This window comes from Phocoena phocoena, chromosome 8, assembly GCF_963924675.1.
Source record: "Phocoena phocoena chromosome 8, mPhoPho1.1, whole genome shotgun sequence".
Classification (NCBI taxonomy): domain Eukaryota; kingdom Metazoa; phylum Chordata; class Mammalia; order Artiodactyla; family Phocoenidae; genus Phocoena; species Phocoena phocoena.
Genome location: NC_089226.1, coordinates 13,019,829 through 13,041,788, shown reverse-complemented (window position 1 = coordinate 13,041,788; position 21,960 = coordinate 13,019,829). Strand labels below are relative to the sequence as shown.

Sequence of the window (21,960 nt, the reverse complement as noted above, 5' to 3'; positions counted from 1 at the left end):
TTCTCCCTCCGTCCCCCTCCATCCTGCCTCACCTATCCCCACTCGGGATGAGGGCCGTCCAGGAGAAGGAGGGGGTTGCAGAAGGGAGATGTGGGGGAGGGAGGCTTCCCTTAAGTAAAATCTCCCCTCTGAGCAAAGCTTAAGATTGGTGGTGGTTTGAAATAAGTAGTTTACCGTCTATTTTGAGCTTTTTAAAACCTGCTAACAAATGTTTCCCTGGAATCTAGGATGTGAAAACTCTAATTTCTGGGGGAAGAACTAGGACAGCAAGCTTCTTAGATGGAGATACCAAGTGTGGGTGGGGAGAGCTGAAGGGCACTGGGGGTAGGGATGGCGGCTGTCCTGGAGATCACTCCTGGGGGGCAATGCCTTTGGAGTTTTCCTGATGTCTAACTCTCTGCCCCCATTGTGCTACTTCCTGACGCTCTCCCTTCCTCTTCTTTGCTTCCAAGACTCCAGAATAGCCTCCTTAGGTGAGAGAAGAGAGGAGTGATTTGTAAAGACTGTCCCTAAAAGCAGCATCCTCTTACCAATTTGGGCGCAACTAGGACTTCCTAGTGCTGTTTAGATCTGCTTTATCTAAGAACACTACAGCAACATGGACTAGCCAGATTCTGCCAAATACACCACGGAATTGGAATTTTATAATTCCATTCTAGGACTGAAAGAAAAATGATGTAGAATCATACAACAGATGGGGAAACCAAGTCTCATAGATATGAAATGATTGCTCAAGGTTACATGGTCAGTTAGAGTCAGAGTTAGGACTGGAAACAAGTGCTAGCTCCCTGTTTGATGTCTTCCTCGCTGTATCCCGCTGAAGGATGGAGAGGTGGATTCTGATTATGTCTTTTATTCAGTTAGCACGCATTCAGTTCCCACTATGTACAAGGCACCATATTTAGGACGTGAGCTCCCTCCTCAGTCTCTGTCACTCAACAAGATCTTCCTAACTCTCCAACCAAAGGGAACTCTTGGTTGAGTAATCCAAAGTACCATTCTTCCACAGCGATTAAACACAAGTAGAACCGTTAGTCTGAACCTTTACCTTGGGTTAAACTGATACAGAAAAGATTCCAGGATGTCAGTGATATTCCCTGTATAGACCATGAAAATGCTTTAAGCCAGAGTCGCTATGGCCAGGAGGTTCCATCAGAGGGTCGCCCAATGTCTTTTATAAGGTATGGTCTAGATCCCAAGCTCCCTGCCATATTATATGAATCCAAAGTCACTTGCATACTCCCTACCCAACGCCCCCATCCCCACAATGGACTTCCTGAAACGCTGCAAGACGGTACAGTAAGTCCCCTACATACAAACGAGTTCCATTCTGAGAGCGTATTCTTAAGTCCAATTTGTTCACAAGTCCAACAAAGAGAGCCTAGGTGCCCAGCTAACACAATCGGCTATATAGTACTGTACTGTAATATGTTTATAATACTTTTCACACAAATAATACATAACAAACAAACACAAAAAATAAAGCAAACATTTTAAATCTTACAGTCCAGTACCTTGAAAAGTACAGTAGTACAATACAACCGCTGGCATACAGGGGCTGGCATCAAGTGAACAGGCAAGAAGAGTTACTGACAGGAGGAGGGAGAGGAGGTGGGAGATGGTAGAGCTGACGGATCGTCAGCGATAGGAGACAGAGGGCAAGCTGCAATTTCACTCACGCCTGACGTCGATGGCACCAGTTCTGGTTCCTTGCTGGAACCAGATGCATGTTCGCATCTCTGAAAGTCTGCAACTTGAAGGTTCGTATGTAGGGGACTTACTGTAGTTGTTCTCAGGGTGGGAGGAGTAGTGCTTCCTGCCCTGCCCTTGGACACCTGGAAAGCCCACAGGTGGGTGGTTGGTGCTGCCACCGAAGGGTGGTGGAGGCTGGAGAGGGTTTGCACACCACCACAGTCCCCTCAGGCTGCAACTACAGCAGTGATTGTGAAGGAGACATGTCCCCGCCTGTAGGGAGACAGGCAAGGACTGTCACCTAAGCCACATGGGTGAAGAGGCCAGCTGCAAAGGTAGCTCAGCACGCAGAGGGCAGACAAGTGTGGAAAACAAGGGGGGACGGAGGGGAAACTGGCTCCCAGACTTTGGGATTTCGTGGACCAGGAAAATAAAAAAACATAATATAAAGGAGATTGGTAAAGGGTTGCCAATTTTTTTTTTTTTTTAATTTGTGAAAGTGCGGAGTTTTTAAAATACCATTTAGGATCACCATCATTTCCTAAAAGAAATTCTAACATACCACCCCCCAAGAAAAAAGAACATCACCTTGGAATCTAAAAGAAATGTCTAAAGTCACTACAAAAATTCCTCGTCTTTTGGCGTTTCAGTGAGGAAGAGCATATATTGCGCTATGTGCCAGCACGTGCCCCGGAATGGTGTTCGGGAACGACCAATCCAGGTGGATTCCCCATCTCGAGGATGGTTACTCCAGAGAGCCTCTCACCTCTGTCCCTTACCAGCTGCCCCGGCCCGAAGGGCTCACACAGGCGGGAAAGTCAAGCTGCAGCCCAGCAGACGCTGAGCTAGTTCTTTGACTCTCCAGGCTTGTCACTTATCTCCTGCCTCGGTCTTCTCTAAGTTTCTAATTCTGTCTGCCTGGGGAGGCCCAGAACTGATGCTCTCCCCCCTGCCTCCACTTACAGATTAAAACCGAGGACCTCAGTGACTCTCTGCAGCAGACCCTCTCCCATCGGCCATGCCACCCGAGTCAAGGACCTGCCATGATACCTGGAAACCAAATGTCTGGGGTAAATGGCAGCCCGAGTCGGGAAGCCCTGATATTCTCAGAGGGCCAGTGAGTTTAAGTCAAGCCTCCTGCAAAATGCTTCACCTCTAGATCTGGCTCTCAGTGAATGCAGATTGGGCTAAAAAAAAATCCCCTGCAGGGAAACTTGGAGGCCTGCATTGGGAGGGGGGCTGGGTTACAGAAAAATCCTCTGAAAGATGAAGCCTGGCTAGTTATGGGAAGAAGGAGGTCTCCACCTCTCGGGAAGAAAAAGGAGTCAATCTTGCCAAAACGATGGAGCTAACCCCTACGGTGGGGTTAGCTAGCCCCCAACAATGGGGCTGGGGTCTGCCAGCCATATTCAGGGGAACCCCATGATGACAGCTGCTGCTGTGGTTACAGAGCATCTCCATCACCAGTAAGCCCATTCTCCTCCCCCAAGGTTTTGTCATACTAGAAGGAATAAAGAGGCACCTGAAATAGTAACGACAAATGTCTGAGAAGGCGGGTGTCCACGCGGCAAGCCCCTTTCTCGATCTGGATTCCCAGGGGAGGAAAGAGCCGACCCTTCCCTGGAAATATTTAAGACTAGAGCGTGCATTTATTCCTTCACTTCTTTATTCAGCAAGGGTTTACCAAGTCTTTCCTTTGTGCACAGACCTAAGCTCAGTCCTGTGGGGTCACAGAACCCTGGGGGTCTAGGTCGCAGAGGACTCCCAGATCCCCCAGGTATTGGGAAGTAGTATTTCCCTTTTGGGGGCTATTGGGAGGAACCCAAGGGAAATGGACTTTCTGTTTAATCAAAGTGGTTTTATTAAGAACGAATAACGTGCCTCTTCCTCCAGGAAAGGTTCAGGACCAGGAAATGGCCAAGACAAAAGCGGCTTTTAGCATCTCAAGTGGCGTGAGATTTTTTTTTTAAAAAATTAGAAAACTGGGGGTTTCCCTGGTGGCGCAGTGGTTGAGAGTCCGCCTGCCGATGCAGGGGACACGGGTTCGTGCCCCGGTCCAGGAGAATCCCACATGCCGCAGAGCGGCTGGGCCCGTGAGCTATGGCCGCTGAGCCTGCGCGTCCGGAGCCTGGGCTCCGCAACGGGAGAGGCCACAGCAGTGAGAGGCCCGCGTACCACAAAAAAAAAAAAAAAAATTAGAAAATTGGGATTGCGTGTCATTTCTAGGATAAGCCTCTGAGAGATGGATAATACCCACAGTCTGTGCCTTTGGGGCATTACCTGTAGCTGGGAGACCTTTCTGATACACAAAAAAGTTAAATAACAAGGCAAGGTTTAAGCGAGGCACAGCTTGGCTGAGTGCAGGAGGTGTAACAACACCATCATTAATGGGGTAGCTGCTATGTGTCAGACACAGGGATACAGAGGCATAGGGCAAGGTCCCTATGGAGACCCACAGGACAGATGGGTGGCGGGCAGATGGAGCCCACACTTGCAGCTTGTAAATTCTGTGATGCCTGTATCTCCCTGCACAGGACATGGCTTCCCTCCACCAGCTCCAGCAGCTTGTGCTGGTTCCCGGACACCTACAGTCTGTCTCCCAGTTCCTGCTATCTCAGACCCAGCCTGGGCAGCAAGGTGAGAAACCCTGGGGACTTCTACATAGATGAGTGTGCTAAGGATATGCTTCTGCCTGCTGGGACCCAAGTGTGGGGCGTGGCTGACTGGCTCACCCTCTAGTATTAAGAGGGCTTGTCCACCTCAGGGCCCGAGGAAGCGACCTGGTGTGGCCCTCCAGGTTGAGTCTCCTTTTCTGCTTCCCCTTCCCATCATCCTCAATTTCATGGCCAGTTGAGACCAAAGGCGCAAGGGTGGCAGGAGCTGGGGCAGAACAAGGAAGGAGGAGCTCCTTGGGAATCACAGTCCAGATAAGTCCCAGATCCTTGGAAATCTCCCCAGGTTGTGGACATGGACTCAGACTTCCACCCTTGGGAAGCTGGAATTCCATTTGGGTAGAGCGGCAGTGCCGCCCACAGGCTGTGGAGAGCGTTTTCAGGTTTTCTTTGGCAGGGAAGTTGCTCACAGACAACTTCTCCTTGGCCAAGAACAAACAGATTAGAATATTCACAATAATAGCTAACATTTCTTGAGCATGATATGCCAGGAGCTCTGCGGAGTGATTTTCCTGACATCTTTCAAAATAACCTCGTGTGGTAGGTAGTCATATTATGTCACCGGTGACCTACTAGAAAGTTCCATAAAAGTCTGTCGGAAACCCACGTTCTTGGCATTGCACTGTACTGCCTCTCCCTCTCCCATCTCCACCAACTAGGGCTGAAAGTGATGAAGTATAAGCTTCCCTCCATTGTACAAATCCCGAGGAGAGGCTTTGGAAACCCAGAACCCAAAGAAAACGTAACTCTGCCTTCTGTCCTTAGCACCTGCCCAAGTTATAGTCATCCTTAGTTACCAAGTCATCTCAGAGTGTTCTCATGATGATGAACGAGAACATATGTGAACCTGTGAGTATTTATCTTAGCTAAACAGTACATATCATACTCCTGGAATAGGAAAGGGAAGGTAACAGTTCACTCTGTTTCTTTTTGAAAGGCGGTGTTGTGAAACTGGCCCAGGCATATAACCAATGAGGTCAGTGTATGACACAGGGGGAAAGAAACAGTTTAGTATTTGGAATCAGAAAAACTCACTGGTTAGAAAAAAGTCCCCCGCTAGCTGTGTCTCCTTGAGAAACTTACCTAACCTCTCTGAGGTTCCATTTTCTCCTCCCTAAAACTGGCATCATAGTAAAACTCTGCCTCACAAGGTTATTGAGAGTTATTTGAAATAATGCATGTGAGAAGGCTTTGTACATTTCAAAAGGCAACGTCAGTGTCAGATTACTATTAGCACTCAAGCTTCCGACTCCCAGTACAGGGCTCCTTACAAGAGCTTTTTTGCCTATGTATTTTAATAACGAAAAATTAAGCCCTGGTTGTTTTAGACTGAGGAGCAAAACGGTCAGCATCAGTAGATCTACACATCAGTGACCCAGAACAGCTTAGGGACGACAGAGAGCCCAAAGTTCTGCTGTGTGCTGAGTGCTTGGGGTGACCTGCCTCATCGTGTGCTTCGGTAATTTGATGGCCCCATTCCCACAGTGAGAGTGAGAGTTCCTGGCTGTGGCTCTTCTTAGAGGGAGGCCACTGTCACGACCACCATCCAGGCAGAGCCCTTCATGGACAGTTTTCCTGGAGAAAGCGATCCTCAGGCCGTGCAATGAGCAGGTAGAGTCCATACCACCAGGTAGAGTTGCCCCCTGCTCTTCCCTTCTCTCTCAGCCTTTCCTCCCAAGTGTTCAATGTCTGGGTCCTGCCAAGAGCCTCTGCCGATTGGCTGCTGCCCTTTGGAGCTGTATGGCACCATTCCCTTGATCGGCATCTCTGCACATCAGGCTAGGCCTTTGTAGCCATCCCAGGTGCTTCTGCAGGCAAAACGGAAACCCTCAGCTCCAGCTTGAATTCTTAGTAGTCATCCCCACATCTCCTTCCCCCTTGGGTTTCTCCAGGCCTGGTTCTCAAATCCCAGAGCAGGTTGCCTTGACCCTCCTCAGCCTTTGCACCGCTCCAGGCAGGCGGGCAGGCAGAAGGACTGGTTTGGGGACTGCTGTTTACATCTGCGTATCCCTGTGTCTGATTCGCCTCCACCTGCGTGTGGCAATCCTGACAGTGCCCATGGGGGCCTCTCCACAAGGCTGGAGGCAGGGTGGATGGACATGATTAGGTAGTGGGGCGGTGGGGCGGGGACAGTTTTCATGGTTCCAAAGCTGTAGAGCATGTCTTTTCAGCTGGCCTGGATTTGATTCGTTTGCTCCTTTGTTCCTCCCCTTTCACCCAGGTCTGCAGTCAAATCTTCTCTCCTTTCCACAGCAGCAAAGCTCTCTCCTCCTCCCACAGACGGGGCTTGGCCTGGCGTCCCAGGTAAACACCCACGTTCTTCCTGTCTCAGCTCCTGACAGAGTTAAGCTCCTAGGCTTCCCCCACCCACTTTACGGTACACTTACCCCTCTGGGAAGAGGGAATCGCGAGGGATTATCCCAGTCGGCACGGGGGCAAATTCAAGCCACAGCCAGAGGAAATGAGGGACCCAGTATCACTGGTGGAGCCAGAATTAGAAGCCAGAGATTTCAGCTCCCGGGCTAGCCTGCTCTGTGTGCAGGCATTCCACTCCCGCCCCAGTCAGGCCCTGGCATCTCTCCTCTGAGAACCTGGGATCAGCCAACTTTCTAGCGACGCCAAGGTGACTGCCAGCCCTGCCCAGGTGCTCTCAAGCGCCAAGGGGGAGACCAGAGGCCCAGAGACCTGATGTTCTGAGAACACCAAGCCAGGGCCTCTCATCTCTGGGCCTCTCTTAAGAACTGCTCTTCTAGACTGCTTCCTGGAGGGGACAAAGCATGGGTCAGGAGGACGGAGGCCTGCGAGAGGGCCCTTTGCAGAGCTGCCGTGGTGCCACACAGCACCTGTTTTCCAGGGAGAAAAAAGGCACCTCTTCCTCTGGCCAGACGCGGCCTCACGCCAGGGAGTGTGGCTTGGCGAGGGCAACAGGAGCTACACTGGAGATGCCACTCCTCCCCTTATCTGGGTGACCCGGTGCAGTTAATGCCTGCACTGCTGCATGAGGTGCCTCTGCAGAGACGGACGTGTGGAACAGTTGGGAATGACTGCAGAGACCCTAATGTCCCTTCTCGGGGCTAAGATCCCCGTGGATCACTCAGGGCCCTGGCTTTACAGGGCTAGAGTCCAGTGGAGGCCCCTGGAAGGGGGTGGGTGCCCCCTAGTGGCTAATAGAAATGGGGACACCAAGAGTCCTGAGCTCTTGGACCTTCTCCTGACTGGTCTCCGAATCGCATCATCACAGACTTAGATCTGGAAGAGATCTGAGAGAGGGTTCAAGATCACCTCTCGTGTCTTATAACACGAGAGCCGGGCGAGACCAGTAGCAGAGAGACTGTTTGGAAGGTTACTAAGATCATCCTGGAGCAGCAGCAAAGGGACTGGCTTTGGCTGGTGGCAATAAGGGTAGAGAGGAGGGGCTGACAGGGGATGTTGGGGAAGTTGACTCAATGCAATTACGCCGCTGGTCGGATGTGAAGGGAGTAGGGGGAAGGTCTAGCAGAGAGCTCAAGACATGTTTGTGGGGTGAAAGAACAAATGAGTTCATGAAAAGGAAGGCTGAGAGAGGACCGAGGCCTTGTCCTGAGGGTCTGGTCCACGCCGCCTTCTCTCCCACGGAACAGGATCAAAGCTTAGTGGTTTCAAATCATTCTGCTCTAAAAGACCCTCCCTCGGGGGAAAAGAGTCCTTAACTTCTCTCTGGTCATCACAAGGCTGCCCGTCTGAATGGGAAGCCTGAATGTCTTGGAAGAAAGGAGTAAAGTTAACCCCAGTCTCGGAAAAGAGTAAACTGGAAAGGAGTGAGAAGAGGGTGGACTTAGGCCACGCCATCCACATCGGTAGCAGCCCCTGCCCTGGACACAAGCCCATTAGGACCCCAAGCCTGATGGGTTTCTGCTTCTTTTCTGTGGACGGGTTGGATTTATTCCTGACCCCAAATGGGCACAACATGGATTCTAGGTATAAGGGTCTGTTCTCCTATGAAAATAAACTAAAGAAAGAATATCTCCTGACAAGCACAAATGAGACCAAAGTGCACTTAGACAGCACTGGAATACCTTTGATTAAAAAAAACAAAAAACAAAATACTGTCCGGAAAGAAGATGATTGTTTAGAAAATAAAATGGCGGTCACAAGAGTTTGGAATTTTGTGGAAATTCCATTAATGCGGTGAATTTCAGATGCCCTCTGTTGTCTTCAGTTAATGCCTGTTGAACACCTCAGTTACTTTGCTTTGTGGAAAAGAACAGGCAAGGCAAACCACCTTTTCCTTGTCCCGTTCTGAGATCTGTCTCAGGGATCTTTGTAAACGAGTCTGCTAGCTCCTTTTATGGTAGAAAACTGAAAGGAGGAAGTTACCTGCTCAGACTCAAATAGTGAGTCATAGACTAAAACCCGGAAAGGCCACCTCCCTGTCCCGCACTCCTACTGTTTCTACCCCAGCTACTGCAGCTATTTGCCAGTCCCTTCATGGAGACTCCAGTTTCCACTTGCACACCATCGAAATCATAGGAATCCAGTCTGTCATCCTCTAAGTGGGCCTATTCGTACAAAATATCAGGAAATGCGTTTGATCTGTTGACTGTTTGTGCGTTGGCTTGGTGTGTGTCTGCTCTTAGGCAGTTGGGTGCCCTGGGGTGCCAGGATCCTCTTTAGAACCGCATCTGGAAGCATCCCAGCATCTCCCAGTCCCCAAGCATCTCCCCAGCTCTGGAGGAGCTGATGAGCCCGGTGACCTGGAGGAGCTGGAGAAGTTTGCCAAGACCTTCAAGCAGAGGCGCATTAAGCTGGGCTTCACACAGGTTCGGTTTGGGGCAAGGAGGTGGAAGAACTTGGGTCGAGTGAGTAGAGACTGGGGTTCCCTAGTGGAGGTTTTAAGAGCTCATTGTGTTTGGGGCAAACCCACCGTGTTCCTGTGTCCCCTGAGAATGGGGCACAGTTGCCGTTGGTAGGGAAAACAGGAACACCACTGGTGGAGGGGAGAGGAATGAGAGCCAGGCAAGGAGCTGGGCACGAGGGCACAGCGCACTCAGAGTCTAGGGAGAGAAATAACCCAGTCTCCATCTTAGAGGGTAGAAACTGGAAGGGAGCCAGGGTGAGCAAAGGTTCGCTGGGTGTGGATAGGCGCTAGGATGGTGAGGGATGTGGACAAAGGAGAGAAGGGGCCTACCTCTCAAAGTTCTTCCCTCTCCATCCCCGTGTGCAGGGAGACGTGGGTCTGGCAATGGGAAAGCTGTACGGCAACGACTTCAGCCAGACTACCATCTCCAGATTTGAAGCTCTAAATCTGAGCTTCAAGAACATGTGCAAGCTCAAGCCGCTGCTGGAGAAGTGGCTGAATGATGCAGGTAGGCCTCAGGGACACGAGGATGGATGGAGCCTTAGAAGGTCTGCAGGGAAGGGGATGGTGACTGGTCCGTGTTGGGGCTTTCTTTCTTCCTTTCTTTCTTTTTTTAAACAACATTTTAAAATTATTATTTATTTATTTTTGGCTGTGCTGGGTCTTAGTTGCAGCGTGCGGGATATATTTTTTTAGTTGCAACATGGACGCTTATTTGCGGCATGCGAGCTTCTTACTTGCAGCACGCAGACTCTTAGTCGTGGCATGCATGCGGGATCTAGTTCCCCGAGCAGGGATGGAACCCGGGCCCCGTGCACTGGGAGCGTGGAGTCTTACCCACTGGACCACCGGGGAAGTCCTCTGTGTTGGGGCTTTTGGCAGTCAATACATAGCACCCTTTCCTCTCCTCCTGAGTCTGGAGCCAATTGAGAAATAAGACACAGGAGACAGCCAAGTAGAGATGAAAATGTCAGCTTCACTACTGATAAAGCGCATGGAAGACATAGCTTTAGGTCTGTGGCCACGAAGACTTGCCGCATTTTATTCCCTACCCGAGACACACCCAGCCTAGACCGTAGGACAGCTCGCCAGAGACGAAGCTCGGGTCTGCAGAGCAAACACACTTACCCAGAATGCTGTCTGGACTAGGTCTAGGTCACGGGGTTAGGGAAGTAGGTTCTCTAGGGTCTCATGGCTGGGAGGAGGAGGCAGTAGGCACAATGCAAGATCTTCACCTGGCGAATTCTTGAGTAGGTTTTCAGAGGGCAGGGAGTTACTCCAAGCTAGACTGGTTGGGAAAGGCTTACAGCAAGAGTGGGGCTTGCAGGAGGATTCAGTCAGGCGTGGGGGGCCAGGAGGTCCGGGTTGTAAGCCGAGGGCAAAACGTTTGCAATAATGAATGGAAGAGTTTGGTGTCATGGCATAGCATGGGACAGGGTTTCTCAACCAAGGCACTAGCAACAGCTTGGGCCAGATATTGATCTGTGGCGGAGGCGGTCCTATGAATTGTAGGCTATTCAGCAGCATCCCTTGTCTCTACCCACTAGATGCCAGGAGCACCCACCCCCTGTTGACAGGTGTAAAAATGTCTCCAGATACTGCCGAATGTCCCCTGGGGGAGTGAGGGTGGTACAGAATCTCGCCCCAGGTTGAGAACCACTGGTCTAGGAGCAGAGCCAGTGTCAGGGCTGGGCTCTCATCTGTAGTTAATGTGGGTCAGTGGTTACTATGGAGAGAGAAGAAAGCGGGGGGTGGGCAGCCAAGGGTGTGACCCTCTCGGAAGTTGCTCCACGTGGAAACAAGGGAGGGGGTGAGGAAGCTCCCCAGCCCACCCCGCCCCACCCCCACCCGTGGAAGGCTGATCGTTCGGCGGTTTTTGCTGGAGCGCCGAAGTGAAAGAGGTGATCAGAAGGTCTTATCTTCGGGAAGGGATCTTGCGGATCATTTCTTGTGCGATTCCCTGGCTGCGCCTGAATCCTTCCTAAGGGACATCCCCGCCGACCCCTCATACAGCCTCAACCCCAACACTCACACTGAAAAGGAAGTGGCTTCCGCACCAACATTCCGTCACCAAGTGCCACTGCCTTTAGCTCAAAACACCAGTCCTCATTTTCCTCGGGAGTCGCATCCAGGCCTACTCGTAAAAGACAGGCTCATGGGCGCCACTCGTAGGCGCTCTGCCTGCCCCCACTCACACCCACACGCGCCGCTGATGTCTGGATGTCCCCGAACCATGACCGCAAACGCTGGAGGCACGGCAGTGAGAGGCATAGAGGACCTTTTGCCCAGAGCAACGAGGGGAAGCAGGATTCTCGGTCTGTCTGGTTCCCCTGTGTCGGGGAGGGGGCTGCAGAACCTGCCGGGAAGGGTCATTGGACCCCAAGTCCATCGAGCCAGAGCCTGAACCAGCTGCTTTCCCTTCCCTGAGCCTCCTCTGCTCTCCCCTCCCCACAGAATCCTCTCCATCAGACCCCTCCGTGAGCACCCCCAGCTCTTACCCCACCCTCAGTGAAGTGTTCGGGAGGAAGAGGAAGAAGCGGACCAGCATCGAGACCAGCATCCGCCTGACTCTGGAGAAGAGATTTCAAGATGTGAGCGGGCCCTTTGGGTGGCGATGGGTGGGCCGACTTGCACGGGGGTTGAGCAGACGCACACAAGCCCCCCGGCGCCACCCCTGAGCCCCCGTACACCTGCCTTGGGAAAGGGTCGGGACACGGAGACACGCTCCCTTTCCGGGTGCCCCGGTGTTTGAATGAGAGGCTGGGTTCCAGAAACTTCCTCCCCCACTGACCCTTCTCGCCCTGACCTCTGTTTGGTGCCCATTGTCCCTCGGGAGATTTAAAGACAGGGGTATAGAATCCCAGAGGAGAGTGTATCTCTGTATCCAGTTGAGATAAAGGGAGCAAAACCAGGGCATTGTATATAAATTCTTTATTTTCTTTGCATTGTTCTGTATTTTTCAAATTATATATATAATAAATGCTCATTGTAAACAATTTGGAAAATGCAGGGAGGCAGGAAAAAAATCCACCACCAAACGCCATCTAAATGCACGTCCTTCTGTTTCTCTCTTCTATGTATATTTAAATATTTATAGTCATATTACATAGACACCTTTTTGAACTTGCAGCAAAAGTATATTCTTGAGCCAATATGTGGACGCTAATAATACCAGTTATGTGCCCCGGGGGAGCTGGGGAAGAGAAGAGGGATAAACAGGTGTGGTCTAAACAGCCTCTAATCAGGATGCCTTAGATACCAGCCTCCAGAGCTTCCATCCACACCACACGGCCCCTAAAGGGCTCGCCTGTGGCCTAGTTCCACCTTGCAGGCCCCAGACCTCCAGGACTCCCGTCTCTCCAGCAGACTCTCCAGCACATATGACTCAGGACTTGATGGCTGCATCCTGCTGGCAGGATGACAAGACCTGGCTTTTCCTTCTGATTAAGTTTCTGAGAGCAGCAAGAGTAAGGGAGGGTGCAGAAAGGAGAGAAGGGAGCTAAGATCAAAGACTGGGTGGGGGTGGGAGGGGTCAGAACAAAGGAGTGATGGATGTGCTTTATAGTCTTGATGGGTCCTCATGTTTTAACTTTATCATTTCGTATTTTGAGGTAAGCAGCAAGAAATGACGCAAGAGAAGGGTATCAGATTCTGAGGAAAGAACAGAAGGGAGTGTGTGTTCTGGGGATTCTGCCTGCCCTACCTAACTCATCAGTGGGCTCCTCTTTTCAGAACTTCTGAAGAAGGAGCGGGAGAAGAGCCTCCACCCTGTGTCAGGCCCTGTGCTTGGCAGTTTATACACATTTTCTCATTTAATCTTCATAATCACCCTATACGGGAGGCATTATTTCTCTCATTTCATAGATAAGACTGAGGCTCAGAGAGGTTCAGAAAGTTTCCTAAGGCCACAGAGTAAGTGCTCAAGCCACTATTCCATCGTAGGTCCGATTCTAAAGCTTCTGCTCCATCTATTGTTCTATCCTGCTTCTTCGGAACATCTGTTCCCCACGCACAATTCTTGATCCTATTCCCTTCTCCTCCTGACTACTCTATCCCTTTGGTTTCTGTAGAACCCCAAACCCAGCTCAGAGGAGATCTCCATGATTGCAGAGCAGTTGTCCATGGAGAAGGAGGTGGTGAGGGTCTGGTTCTGCAACCGCCGCCAAAAGGAGAAGCGAATCAACTGCCCTGTGGCCACACCCATCAAATCACCCATGTACAGTTCCCGGCTGGTGAGTGGCCAGGAGCCAAGCTGCCTGCCAAGCACTGGGGGAGATGAAGCCTGGAGGGCAAAGAGTCCTCCCCGTCCTAAAGAAGATGGGGGTTGGGGAGCAAGGAATAAATATATAAACAAAGAGAGGCTGTATACAAAATATATACAATACAAAGAAGGATAAGGAGATAGAAAGTGATTACGGGGAGATGCTTTTATAGTAGAGGGGTAAGAAAAGACCTCTCTGATAGGGTGACATTTGAGCAGGGATCTAAGTATTGAAAGGGAACGAAATATCTGAGGGATAGAGTGTTCCAGGTAGAGAAACCAGAAAATGAGAAGACCTGACATGTTTGAGGAACAGCAAGGAAGCCAATGTCGCCAGGGCAGGGTGAGGAAGGAGGTGAGAAGTGGGAGGTGAAGTCCGAGAAGTAACGGGGAAGTAACAGGAAGCCATTCACCGTGGTCTCGGAGGCCATCGAAAGGACCTTAGCTCCTAGTTTGAGTGAAAAAAGGAGACACTGGAGAGCTGACATGGGCTGCTATGTGGAGATTAATTTGTGTAGAGGCAGGATACCAGCCTGAGAATTAACAACCATCAGGCTGAGAGTGGTGGAGGCTTGGGTTAGGGTGGAGATCATGGTGGTGAGGAGACGTGGCTGGATTCTGAATGTATTTCAACCATGAGCCAACAAGATGAGCTGTTAGCTCAGATATGGAGTGTGAGAAATGAGGCCAGGATGAGCAGCTGGTTGGAAGGTGCTGCCATTTTCGGAGATGATGAAGACTGCAGGAGGAACAGGTTTGAGGGGGAAAAAAGACTAAGTATTCAGAGCTGGTCCTATTAAGTTAGACTTACCTCCTAGGCATCCAAGAGGAAGGGTCATGCAGACAGTTATATCTGTGATTCTGGGGTTCAAGGGGAGAAGTCAGGGCTGGCAATAAGTTGAAGTTCAGGCAGAATGGGAAGTTTGGAGGATACGCAATGTCTTCTCCATCTAGGAGAGAGATGGTGCCTGGAGGTTGTGGGGGCGGGGAGGGGGAAGGTTCTTCTTCAACCCTAGGGATGGGGGTGGTTGAAGGTTAAGGGAATTAGGGATAATGGTGTTGTCCTCTGTCTTTTAGTACTCAAGGATGGGTGAAATTCAGCCTCGTTCTGGGTGGGACATAGCGACTTCATAAAACTATACTATTGTTTATTCTTTCACCAAACATTTATAGACCATCTACTATGTTTTGGTCCTTGTGCTGAGTGCTGGGGATGCACAAAGAAGTAATATTTGTTCCCTGTCCCAGAGGACCTCACTGCCTAGCAGAGGAGACAGACAAATAAACAAATGATAAACAACACGATGATTTCTCTTGGAGAACTTAGGAGTAGCAGCTAACAAAGCCTTGGGAGGTGGTGGTTAGAGAAGGCTTCCCCAAGGAGATAATTAATACCTGAGCTGAGTCTAAAAAGACAAGGAGGAGTGAAGAGGCAAATAAGTGAGGGGTGGAATTCCCCCAGGGGGATAGTATGAGAACAGTGGTATGGAGGAGGGAGAAGAGAGCACGTGCACGGAATGGCCGGTGGTTCCACGTGGAGGAATGTTGAAAGATGAGGCTGGATAGATCAGCAAGGGCCAGACACAAGGGGCTATGAGCGAGGCTAAGGAACTTGAAGCCCTGAGGAGTTGCTGAAGGACGTGAAGTAGGGCATTAGTGTGATCTGATTGCTTTTTAGAACGATCACTTTGACTGTAGTTATAAAGGGTGGTTTGAGAGGCATCACATTTGGTTTCAGAGAGACCAGTTAGATGTGACTGCAGTTATCCAGCAGTGACATTATAAGGGCTGAAGCAAACCCATTTGGTAAGAATGAAGGGGATGGGAGGGATTCAGGAGATAATTAGAAGGTAGAATTATTAGGTCTTGGTTAATAAATTGAAAACTGGGTGGGGCAGGGAGAGCGATAAAGGAAAGAGAATACTCTGGGATGACTCTCAGCATTCAGGCTGGGCTGATTGGGTAGAAGCTGGTGCTGTAGATGGAACAATTAAACACAGGGGGAGGAGCTGGCTTAGGAGCAGGAAAAAATGATGATTTCAATTCTTTACATCATTATGATATACAGAGAGGCCTGTGGGACACCCAAGTGGGAATGCCCCAGGCACTCGGAATAATGGGTCTGGGGCTCAGGAGGAAAGGCTAAGGTAGAGAAATGGGCTGGGAGTCATAAGCACACAGGTGGTAGTTGGAATCCGGGGTAAGGAGGAGCTCACCTGTGGAGTTTGTACAGAGGAAGCAAAGAGGAAAGTTGAGGTTTCAACCCTGGGGAACACTAGCTCTTGAGGGATGGGCAAAGGGAGAGCACCAAGGAAAGAAACTGAGAAGGAGGAACCAGAAAATGCAAAAAAATGCAATGAAGTATATGGAGGGGTGATACAGATGTGAAGAGCCCTGCAAGAATGCTTTGGGAACACAGATAAAAGACCCCCAAATCAGAATGGGGTGTGGGAGGGCTAACCCCCTGATTTGTTTGGAGAACAGATTAGGAGTTAGCAAAAAGAACAGCATAGCTGGCGCAAAGAACAGTGTGTGAGCGGCATGGAATTATAAAACAACGTGATGCATTTGGGGAATCACAAGCCTTTTGGTCTGGCTGGAGCTAAGGGTTTAGGACTAAGATAGAGAGGTTGATGAGAGCTAGATCATGGTGGGTCGTGGATGCTAAATTACTCTCAAAGATATGAAGAACCGTTGACAGTTTTAGGTTGGGGACCATGTGATATTCATTCACCATTCCTATCTTAAATACTTACTGAGCACCCACCATCTGTTTGGCACTGGGATATGGTGGTACACAGGATACTTATTGGTGATCTCTGCTGAGAGTCTAGCAAGGAAAACAGACATTAAACAAATGCAATTTGTGATGAAGCCTCCAGATAAGATGTGTGGGTATCTGAGGGACCTAACCTAGTTCAGACGTCAGGGGCTTCTCGAGGAATGATGCTGAAATTGACAGCAGAAGCAAGAGTAGACTTGAATGGGGAAAAGGTCTGAGTTGCGGTGGGAGACAGGACGGAAGGGTGGAGGTAGTGTCGGGAAGAACATTCTCTGCAGAGGAAACTGTGTACAAAGGTTCTGAGGCTGGGGTGGGTGGGGAGAGGAAGCAAAGGAGGTTGGAATGGAACCCGAGGAGTGAGAGAGAGTGTGTGGAAGAGGAAGCTGGAGTGGTAGGCGGGGGCTAAATCATGTAGGACGTTGTAGACCATGTTAAGGAACCTGAACCATGTCATAAGAGAGTCAGAATCTTTAAAGATGGGGCTTTGTTTAGAATAGATGGGAGGCAGTTATCACTTTGGTTCAACCCCAGCCTGGGACACCAACGTGGAGGAAAGTGGTGGGAGGCATGGAGGTGCCGTAAAGGAGTGTCATGGGTTCTCATCATGCATTCAACACATATTTACTTAACACCCGCAAAGTTCCAGGCACTGCAGTAGACACTGAGGACACAGCAGGGAACCACGCAGGCATCATCCCGCCCTCATGAATTCCCCAGCCTAGTGGGGGAGAAAGATGTTAAATAAACAATCACATTAATACTTGTGGCATCCTGAAGGAAGACGAGAGAAAATGTTCTACTCCTGTCTTCTCCTCAGGTCTCATTGGGACACTGTCCGTGGGACTAAGACATAGTTCCTTCTGCTTCTGATGTGAAATGATCTCTAAGATACACAGTTAAGGGGAAAAAAAAGAATGAGACAAAGAGAGAAGGAAGGAAAAGAAAAAGGCAAAATTATTCAGACCAGTGTGCACAGAATGCTTCCATTTATATACAAAATATTAAAGGAACCATATCTATGTCTGCTTGCATATGTATAGTCCGTCTCCAGAAGGAAGCAGAAGAAGCTGGTCGCAGTGACTAAATAATTATTTATTTAAAAACAACAACAAATGTCTGGGGGTGTGGCAGCAGGGAGGGGCGGAGGAGAAGAGGGAGGGAGGTTATCAATAACATCTCTTACCTCTTACCACGCTGCTCCACACCTGTCTCCACCCTTGGTGGGCCCCAGCCGACTGAGGACGCTCCTTGTAAAAGGGCAGGTAAACGAAAGCAGCAGAACCATTGCTGATTAATTAGGAAATGAGTACATGCTGCATCCTGTCGGGATGGGATGTTCCAGACTGGGGAGGGGAGGATCGCCAATCCCAGCTCCCTGAGCAGAACTTCCTTGCAAGGTCCTTTGTAAGGGTTGATCTGAGCGTCCCAGGTCAGCATGAGAAGAATAAGGGGGAGGAAAAGTATGCAGGGTTCAGCTCAAATGAAGAAATAAACAATTTCTAGCTGGAAACACACAACAGTTGACAGCTTCCTGCTGGAAGGAAGGGAGCTAACAGCCGTGCGCTGTTTGCCAGGCATTGAGTTGGAAGCTTTACGGACATTATCTCATTAAATCTTAATTAAAAGAAAATATGAGGGAGGTATTACTGCTCTTTTACGGATGAGCAAACCAAATCTCAGTGGGGTTAAGTAACTTGCCCAAATCACACAGACAGTGGTGGAGCCAGGGCTCACCCCCAGATCTGCTGGGCCACAATGTCTATTCTTTTTATTATATCTTGTTCCAGGTTGTGCTAGGATAGTAATACTGAGGGAGGGGATTCCTGAACTGTGTGGGAGGTTAAGCCAAATCATCTTAGGTCCCTTCCAAACTCAGAGTTGATGATGCTGTGAAGTATCCAGGGCAAGATGAAAGGCTTCAGAGACCGCAGTTCATCTCGTCCAGTTACCTCGGGAGAGTGGATGGTCTACTCATGCATCAAGATGGGAAGCCTGAAACAGGGTGGTTAGGGCTGGGTGATCTGCTGCCCTGAGCGAGTGCAGGGGTCTTTTAAGAGAGAAGAAGAGGGACTTCCCTGGTCCTCCAGAGGATAAGACTCCACACTCCCGATGCAGGGGCCCCAGGGTTCGATCCCTGGTCGAGGAACTAGATCCCACACGCACGCTGCAACTAAGAAGTCCGCAACTAAGACCCGGTGCAGCCGAAATAGATAAATAATAAATAAAATAAATAAATACTTTTTTTAAAAAGGAAGAAGAAGGGACTGGAAAATAGGCAGCCATCCAGCAGTGTCAGCCACAGCAGGGTCCAGGAGACATGCCCCTCTCATCACCGGAGCACTTGAGCAGGGCAGCTTCAGCCTGGCAGTGCCCGAGAGACCTTGCCAGGGGACACGCAGCAGGGAGGGCAGGGCCTGGTGTCAGCAGCAGGGAGACGCGGGAGCAGGGCAGAGCCAGAGCTGGGTGCTGTGCGTGGTCCGGAGACCTTCCTGTGAAACAAGGCACAGAGTGCAGGTTTGGGACTAGGAAATCATCCAGGAAGCTGAGCCCTGTCTCTGCAGAGTCTGGGGCCCAGCATCCTGGGAGAAGTGCCAGAGGTGGGAGAAGGAAGCAGAAGTGGACATTTATAAGCTTCTGTTGCCTTTCAGGTGTCTCCCTCTGGGTCTCTGGGGCCCCTCTCTGTCCCTCCTGTCCACAGCACCATGCCTGGAACAGGTGAGCTCTAAAAACGAGGTTTCTGAATAGTACCAGAATTCTTTTAAATAATGGGATACTAGAACTGAGTGGTACCTACCTAAGTCAGCATTCCGAAAACGTATTTCAAAAGATGTTAAAATCTGTGCTAGGAAGAAAAGGCTTCTGTGATCAAGTAAGTTTGGGAAATGCTGGGTAGGCAAAGTTTGAACAAGTGTTTGTTTTTGTTTTAATTGTCGCAGTTTCTCCATACAAATGAGCTGTATGGAAGGCAGGGTTTTCCAAACCAATTTTCTACAGAACTCTATTTTTCAAAGAGTATTCCAAAGCATTTCAAAGAGCTAGAGAGGATGACCATATGACAGTCCCTTGTCCTGACATAATTATCAATAGCAGTGCCTTCGACCCTTCAAAGCATCTTAGCTTGGAGGGTGAAATATATGTCACCTTCTCCACGGAATGCTGTTTGGGAAACTCAAATACAGTTTAATCCAAATCTGCCATATTACAGAGGTCGAAAAGGGGATGCAAGGGGATGCAGGGAAGTGAAACAAGTTGCCACAGGCCACAGAGCTGCTTAGTGAATGGCCCAGGACTCCTCACTCCTGGTTGTGTTCTTTCTGGAAGACCACGAACCCTCTGGAGATGGCAACATTAGAGAGGCTGGCCGTCTTTACCTGTGCTCTCAGCTTCTCTTTTCCTCCCCGAGCACTTTGCTTTCTTTCCTCCTCTCTTCCTTTCCAAGGCGTCTGGTTCTTTTGCTCATCCTGCCCCGTGGTCCGGGGCTGTGTATGCCCAGCCCAGGGCGTGTCCTGGAGTAGGATGATTTTGGCATCTGTATCTCCTGCGTTCGGCTAGTCTGGGACTCGCAGAACCAGCCACGCCGCTCTCCAGGGCCCGGGCCGAGGAGAGCGTGTATGAGGAGGGCCCCTTTGGGGCCAGGTGTCGATGCTAACATGGTAGGAGTTGGGCAGATGGGTGGCGGGTAGGGACAGGGTGAGCCCCCTCGGAGGATACGTGTCTGAATGTCACGACGTCCCCAGACCCAGCCTCATTGTTTCCCCCTTGTTTTTGCCTCTCCTTGTTCTCAGTAACGTCATCCTGCCCCTCTGGGAACAACAGCAGGCCTTCGTCTCCTGGCCCAGGACTCCACGACGGCAGCCCTACTGCATCTCAAAATAACTCCAAAACGGCTGTGAACTCCTCCACCAGTTTTAACTCTTCAGGGTGAGGCAGAGGGGCAAGCCCAGAGATACCTCAGCGGGGCCGAGGGACATGTGAGAAGCTGCGTCTGGGTCAACACCTTGGGAAGGAAAGCTTGTCACGGGGCTGGACAAGGGGAATGGGGGGGCAGGGAGGGGGCAGGGTGGAGCGCCAGACTGGACTCTCTCCCTAGGGAGTGGGATTTAAAAGAGAAGCCTTAGCCAGTGAGCAGTCCTGGCAAGGAGCTGATGTCAACAAAGCCAACATTTCCCTCCTCACTGGGAGGGTGGAAATTTCCAAACCCTCCTGTCAGAAAGGGCCAGGTCCTTCACTGGGCTGAGGAGAGTTACCCTCCAGGCCAGCGCCTCTGCTCTGGGGTGTTCTGCCCCGAGCCTGAGCCTCCAGCGTGGCTGACACCGTGAGAGCAGGAGGGTGCTACCCCGTAACCTCATGCCCCCACCCGGGATGCAGCGGGAAAAGCAGCCTCTCAAGCTTTGATTAATGAAGGAAAGAATCTACTCTAAGAAGCGTTCTCAGCGGATGCCTCGAGAGATCCTTTCCCGATTCAGAACAAAACAGAGATTTGCAAGTTAGGCGATGGGTTGAAGACCTGAGCTTGTCGGAAGAAGTGAACCCGCTTGTCCACACCCAGACTGTTCAGCAAGGCAGCCACCTCTTATGGGCCAATTGTTGCACAGCCCTAAAGGTTGGAGCTCCTCAGCTGTCTCCACCAAAAAAAAAGAGAGAGAGAGAAAAACATATAATGTACATTTTAAAGAATTGTCTTGAGATATAATTCACTTTCCATAAAATTTACCATTTTAAAGTGTACAAGTCACTGCTTTTTAGTTTATTCACAAGTTTGTGCAATTGTCACCACGATCTGATTCCAGAACATTTTCACTACCCCCCACCCCATACCTACCTGCTAACACTCACTGCTCATTCCCATCTTCCCTCCTCATTGGAAGCTGTCCAACTGACTTGTTTCTTCCTTCCTTCTAGATCTTGGTACCGATGGAACCATCCCACCTACCTCCACTGAGACCAAAAAAGTTTCTCCTATGCCACCTGGCCCTGTATTCCCCACTGGAAGGAAGGGAGTCACGCCTTCTCTGTATGGACAGATTACTTTCAGCACAGTAGAAGAGAATCTCCACTATCAATGAACCCAAACTCTTGCCTTGTTCAGGAGCAAGGGCCTCTGGAGATCCAAACTGCGACCGAACCGTGTGCTGGCTCCCTAGTGCTCTTGAGATGCACAGCCCGCCTAGGAGTTGACCATTTTTACCTTCCTTGCCTGTGCCCTTCTCCTCTCGTTCCAAATATGTCAGATGGCTTCACTGCAACAGTGGTCTTTCAGAAAGGACCTCTTGGGCTTCCCTGGTGGCGCACTGGTTGAGAGTCCGCCTGCCGATGCAGGGGACACGGGTTCGTGTCCCGGTCCGGGAAGATCCCACATGCCGCGGAGCGGCTGGGCCCGTGAGCCATGGCCTCTGAGCCTGCGCGTCCGGAGCCTGTGCTTCGCGACCGGAGAGGCCACAACAGTGAGAGCCCCGCGTACCGCAGGAAAAAAGGACCTCTTGCCGTTATTCTCCAGCTCATCTCCAGCTCATTCTGGGCACAGCCATTTGCCTGGTGCCAAACCACCAGAGGGGTGAGAAGGTTTTGACTCTGAACTTAGAACTGATTCTAGAATCTATGAAAAGATTTGAATCTGATGTCTCCACCAAAGCTCTGATGTCTACTCTGTTCAGCAAAGCCTTCTGACTGAGTCTTCACGTCACCCTATTTTCTCTTTAGCCCCGCCCCTTTTCCA

The 21,960-nt window shown here is 50.3% G+C and overlaps 1 protein-coding gene across 3 annotated transcripts in view; it reads left to right on the top strand.

The window, feature by feature from the left end:
* Window positions 1–21,186, top strand: part of POU2F3 (POU class 2 homeobox 3) — a 79,157-nt gene extending 57,971 nt beyond the window's left edge. For 2 of the 3 annotated variants that reach the window (XM_065881366.1, XM_065881365.1), the window contains 10 exons: window positions 2,658–2,762; window positions 4,227–4,329; window positions 6,586–6,668; window positions 8,981–9,163; window positions 9,568–9,709; window positions 11,656–11,792; window positions 13,272–13,433; window positions 18,893–18,959; window positions 20,030–20,165; window positions 21,147–21,186. In XM_065881366.1, coding sequence (XP_065737438.1) covers window positions 2,736–2,762; window positions 4,227–4,329; window positions 6,586–6,668; window positions 8,981–9,163; window positions 9,568–9,709; window positions 11,656–11,792; window positions 13,272–13,433; window positions 18,893–18,959; window positions 20,030–20,165; window positions 21,147–21,186 — 1,080 coding nt within the window. In that variant the 5' untranslated portion in view covers window positions 2,658–2,735. Of the gene's footprint in view, window positions 1–2,657; window positions 2,774–4,216; window positions 4,330–6,585; window positions 6,669–8,980; window positions 9,164–9,567; window positions 9,710–11,655; window positions 11,793–13,271; window positions 13,434–18,892; window positions 18,960–20,029; window positions 20,166–21,146 lie in introns of all 3 variants that reach the window. The other variant, XM_065881364.1, reaches the window with a different exon arrangement.
* Window positions 21,187–21,960: the final 774 nt, after the last annotated feature.